Source organism: Penaeus vannamei, chromosome 10 (assembly GCF_042767895.1).
Source record: "Penaeus vannamei isolate JL-2024 chromosome 10, ASM4276789v1, whole genome shotgun sequence".
NCBI lineage: Eukaryota > Metazoa > Arthropoda > Malacostraca > Decapoda > Penaeidae > Penaeus > Penaeus vannamei.
In genome coordinates this window covers 37,195,929-37,200,928 of record NC_091558.1, presented here as the reverse complement: position 1 = coordinate 37,200,928, position 5,000 = coordinate 37,195,929, and the positions used below count along the sequence as shown (strand labels likewise).

Genomic DNA, 5,000 nt, shown 5'->3' with positions numbered 1-5,000 from the left:
CTGCAGGAAGATCTGCTCGAGGGACTATGCCGTCGGGCAGAATGTATACAGATACTGGATTAACATAGAAAATGACGAAAGAATCGTAAGTACACACTAAAAAAGAAAAAGAAAAAAAAAAAAAAACACAAGGAAATTAAATAAAACGACAATGCACAAAACTAAAATATACCTGGTTTTCACTTCACCAACTTTGCACTCTCCTACAGAATTGGACGCGTGCGATACAGTTTTGGTACAACGAGGTGGATGACATGCCCAACACCTTCGTCGGGAGCTTCAGCAGCGTACCCCCGTCCGGCAAGGTCATCGGTCATTACACGCAGGTTAGAAATGGAGGGAAAGGGAGGGAGAGAGAGAAGGAGAAGGAAGGAGAAAGACAAATAGAGAGAGGGAAAGAGAGAGAGAAAATGAGAGGGAGGGAGAGAGGGAGACTAAGGGAGAAATAGAGTGAGTGAGGGAGTGGGAGACGGATTGGAAGAGGGAGAGAGAGAAGGAAATGGAGGGAAAGGGAGGGAGAGAGAAAAGGTAATGGAGGGAAAGGGAAGGAGAGAGAGAAGGAAATGGAGGGAAAGGGAGGGAAAGAGAGAAGGAAATGGAGGGAAAGGGAAGGAGAGAGTGGGAGAGAGAAAGAGAGAAGGAGAAGGGTGAGAGAGAGAGAGAGAGAAGGAGAAGGGAGAAAGACAAATAGAGAGAGGGAGAGAGAGAAGGTGGGGGAGGGAAAGAGAAAAGGAGAGGGAAGGAGAGAGAGAGAGACTAAGGGAGAAAGAGAGTGAGAGAGGGAGTCTCAGCGCTCCCAAACCAATGCTTCTCCTCCCCGCAGCTCGTGTGGGGTGAGTCGTACGAAATAGGCTGCGGCGCCGTGCACTTCACCGACGGCGGGACGAGGAAGATTTACGCCTGCAACTACGGGGCGGCTGGGAGCATATTGACTAGGCCATTGTACGTGATTGGGGATCCGGCGTCCCAGTGCCCGGGCGCCGTGTCCGCTACGTACAGCGACCTTTGTGCTTAGGTCCAGGCGCTTGTGTGTTGATGGATGAGGTCTTTGCATAAGGAAGTCTTTAATACATGGGTACATGACCCGTATATTGCTTAAAATTTGAAAGGAACCGAAAAAAAAATTATGGTTCATTCACTGAAGTTCTGAATCATCTTGCTATTACTTAAATTACCCTTTGAAGTTGTGAGTATATTTGGTGTATATCAAAATTAGTCATTGATTTAAGGTTTAAATGATTAATAAATTCGTGGCATCATCAGCTGTTTCATTATCATTAAAAGGTGACTTCCTTGACCTTTAGCTAAGTATTTTTTTTCTGGCAGATTTGGTAGTAAAAATATAAAGACATTGAGAACATTAATGATGATGATGATAACAATTATGATAACAATGGTAACAGAAAGAATATAATGATAATGATAATAGTATTGATGAAAATAGTAGTACTATTACTACTAATAGTAATAATGATAATAATAATGATAACGACAATGGTAGTGAGAGTGATAATAATAAAATAATGTTAAAAATTGCAATGATAATAAGACATTGATAATGATGAAGTAAAAGTATCAATGATAATAACAATGATTGTAATGATAATGCTAATAATAATAATGATGATAATGATAAGAATGATAATTATAATGAAAATGATAATAATAAAGATGATAATAACCATCATAATCTTCATAATAATAACTGTAATAATAATTATTAAGATAATAATGACGATATTGATAATAAAAATGACAATAAAGATGATGATTATCATCGTAATCATCATATTAATGATAGTTATCGTAACAATGATAATAATAGTAATGATAATAATAACAATGATAATAATGATAATGATAATGACAATGATATTATTATTATTAATAGTATTATTATTCTCATTCTCATTATAATCATTATCACCATCATCATCATTATTATTATTATCATTATTATCATCATCATCATCACCATTATTATTACCCTATGACTCTTCCCCCCCCTTCCAAATATGAAACTAATGCATACTTCGTACTTTCAGAGTGTACATAAAGAAGCAATTAACGAAGAGCGTTGACGAAATAACTCACTTCTGTTATCAATGAAAATGTTCAATTCCTCGCTCGCTTTCTCTTTTTTGCTATTTTTACGAATGTATTTTATTCTCTCATTTGTTTCTCTCTGGAGAAGGAAGGGCAAGGGAGTGCGCAGATAGGTGATTCTGACGTCATAGTAAAACCATCGTAAACTGTGTTGTTTTTTCTTGTTCCTTACTAAAATACTTAGTTTTCAAAATCCAGTTTCTGTAAGTATAGATCATATGTAGTTGTATTTCTCTGAGTTTGTAAATCTGGAATGCAAGGGCTGAAGGAGTCGCCTCCGGATTCTGCTCTGGTATGTTAATTTTCGTTTTGTTAACTGAAAGTCGTTTGCCGGCCGATTGTCTTCAGCCAAGCCCCCGGACTGAAAGTGGGCAAGTATTTGTATGTTGTTCAACATCGATGTCAACGTGTAGTGCGTGCGTATGTGTGTCGCGCGTTTTCGTGTTTTGCGGGCGTTTGTTAGTGTGTGTGCGCACAAGTGTGCGTGCATGAGTGCAGGCTGACGTGAAAATGGCCGTGTTTTGCTCTGCTGGAACCCTCATCCTAAGTACAGTAAGTGGTAAGTCCCCTGCAGTTCTATTCATGTGCCATCTACTCGGTTATCTTACTGGCCTGCGTGAATTGTTAAAGTAAATGGAATAAGGGCCATACTGAAACTAAGCAGCCGATAAGACGGTTATTTATCCTCTCAGTGGAATTCAAATTTCATCTTTTTATGAAATATCCTTCCGTTCTCATCGCTACGCCACAGTCTGGCATTGGCCATTAACTCGGGCATTTTATTGGAAGGTGGAATCGACTTTTAACGGACGACCTAACAGCTGTTGCGTGGCAGCTCAGGTGTGGCGCTTCTGTCCGCTCGCGTCGTGTGCATGTCGTCAGAGGAACTATCGGTGCTTTTACCATTTTTTGAGGACTGATCATGCAATACATCTCAAAACAGTTCCTCCTTAATAAGAAAGGTATAAGGCAGAAAAAATAATGTTAGATATACATACATACATACATACTGGCCCTGATACATCCACTCCTGCTCCTGGTACATCCACTCCTACCCCTGATGTATCCGCTCATGCCCCTAGTACATCTACCCCTGACCATGTTACTTCCACTCCTGTCCCTGATGGTAGATGTACTAGGGGCAGGAGCGGATGTATATCCACTCCTGCCCCTAGTACATCAACCCTTGCACCTGTTACTTCCACTCCTGCCACTGCTACATCTACCCCAGCACCTGATACTTCCATTCATGCCCTTGATACATCTACTCTTACCCCTGATACATCGTCTCTCCCATCCACAACCACTTCGGCAGGCCCGGCCTGCGACTACGCAGCCTTCACGGCCGACCATTCCATGCTGAAATCCCCTGCGTGTACCAACACCAAGCCCCCACTGACCGAAGCGGAGAAGACAGAAATCCTGAGCGTTCATAACACTCTCAGGGCGAAGGTCTGATAGCGTCCCTTGTTTTTTCTTTTTGTTCTCTAGAATCTTTTGGAGTCATGCAGGCCAGTAGTCTCAGCATACAGTTGGATTTATATATTGCCTTGAGAATTCACGCAATATCTTCTCGAACATAACGCAGCGTGCTGCTCTTATATCGTTGCCATTGGCGTCGACGTCTTTCGCCAACCAGGTGGCCAGAGGCGACGAGACCGCGGGCGATCCGGGACCTCAGCCCAAAGGCGCCAACATCCGGGAGCTGAAATGGAACGATGAGTTGGCAGACGTGGCACAGGTAAACCACTTCATTTTTCATATGGAATTTGTAAGTAGGAAAACTGTGAAAGTCACAGAAAATAGAGAAAAGTAGAAGACGAAGCAATAGACAGCAAAAAAGAGAATGTAATGGTGGCAGATAAGACAAAGTGTGAGCAGATGCCACACTCGTAGCAGGGAAAGCAGGAAAGCTTCGCGCAGAACTCCACAGTACCATCATAAGATCTCCTCACCTCACAGGCCTGGATGGGTCAGTGCACCTTCGCCCATGACTGCCCGGCCTGCAGGAAGATCTGCTCGAGGGACTATGCCGTCGGACAGAATGTGTACACATACTGGATTAGCATGGAAAATGACGAAAGAATCGTAAGTACACACACACACACACACACACACACACACACACAAAAAAAAAAAAAAACTCACAAGGAAATCAAATAAAACGACGATACACAAAACTAAAATATACCTGGTTTTCACTTCACCAACTTTGCACTCTCCTACAGAACTGGACGCAGGCGATACAGTCTTGGTACGACGAGGTGGATGACATGCCCAACACCTTCGTCGGGAGCTTCAACAGCGTACCCCCGTCCGGCAAGGTCATCGGTCATTACACGCAGGTTAGAAATGGAAGGAAAGGGAGGGAGAGAGAGAAGGAGAAGGAAGGAGAAAGACAAATAGAGAGAGGGAAAGAGAGAGAGAAAATGAGAGGGAGGGAGAGAGAGAGAGACTAAGGGAGAAATAGAGTGAGTGAGGGAGTGGGAGACGGATTGGAAGAGGGAGAGAGAGAAGGAAATGGAGGGAAAGGGAGGGAGAGAGAAAAGGTAATGGAGGGAAAGGGAAGGAGAGAGAGAAGGAAATGGAGGGAAAGGGAGGGAAAGAGAGAAGGAAATGGAGGGAAAGGGAAGGAGAGAGTGGGAGAGAGAAAGAGAGAAGAAGAGGGGTGAGAGAGAAAGAGAGGGAAAGAGAGAGAAGGAGAAGGGAGAAAGACAAATAGAGAGAGGGAGAGAGAGAAGGTGGGGGAGGGAAAGAGAAAAGGAAAGGGAAGGAGAGAGAGAGACTAAGGGAGAAAGAGAGTGAGAGAGGGAGTCTCAGCGCTCCCAAACCAATGCTTCTCCTCCCCGCAGCTCGTGTGGGGTGAGTCGTACGAAATAGGCTGCGGCGCCGTG

The 5,000-nt window shown here is 43.4% G+C and overlaps 2 protein-coding genes across 2 annotated transcripts in view; both read left to right on the top strand.

Annotated features, from left to right (window-relative positions):
- The window catches only part of LOC113811449 (venom allergen 5 2), a 2,745-nt gene extending 1,486 nt beyond the window's left edge, over positions 1-1,259 (top strand). Inside the window, exons 4-6 of the mRNA XM_070126123.1 lie at positions 1-85; positions 210-326; positions 824-1,259. The exon at positions 1-85 is cut by the window's left edge and continues 41 nt beyond it. Of these exons, the coding sequence (XP_069982224.1) occupies positions 1-85; positions 210-326; positions 824-1,015 (394 nt within the window). The 3' untranslated portion in view covers positions 1,016-1,259. The remainder of the gene's footprint in view (positions 86-209; positions 327-823) is intronic.
- Positions 1,260-2,616: 1,357 nt separating this feature from the next.
- The window catches only part of LOC113811435 (venom allergen 5), a 2,779-nt gene continuing 395 nt past the window's right edge, over positions 2,617-5,000 (top strand). Inside the window, exons 1-7 of the mRNA XM_070126122.1 lie at positions 2,617-2,658; positions 2,896-2,999; positions 3,189-3,558; positions 3,746-3,847; positions 4,069-4,194; positions 4,335-4,451; positions 4,959-5,000. The exon at positions 4,959-5,000 is cut by the window's right edge and continues 395 nt beyond it. Coding sequence (XP_069982223.1) covers positions 2,617-2,658; positions 2,896-2,999; positions 3,189-3,558; positions 3,746-3,847; positions 4,069-4,194; positions 4,335-4,451; positions 4,959-5,000 — 903 coding nt within the window. The remainder of the gene's footprint in view (positions 2,659-2,895; positions 3,000-3,188; positions 3,559-3,745; positions 3,848-4,068; positions 4,195-4,334; positions 4,452-4,958) is intronic.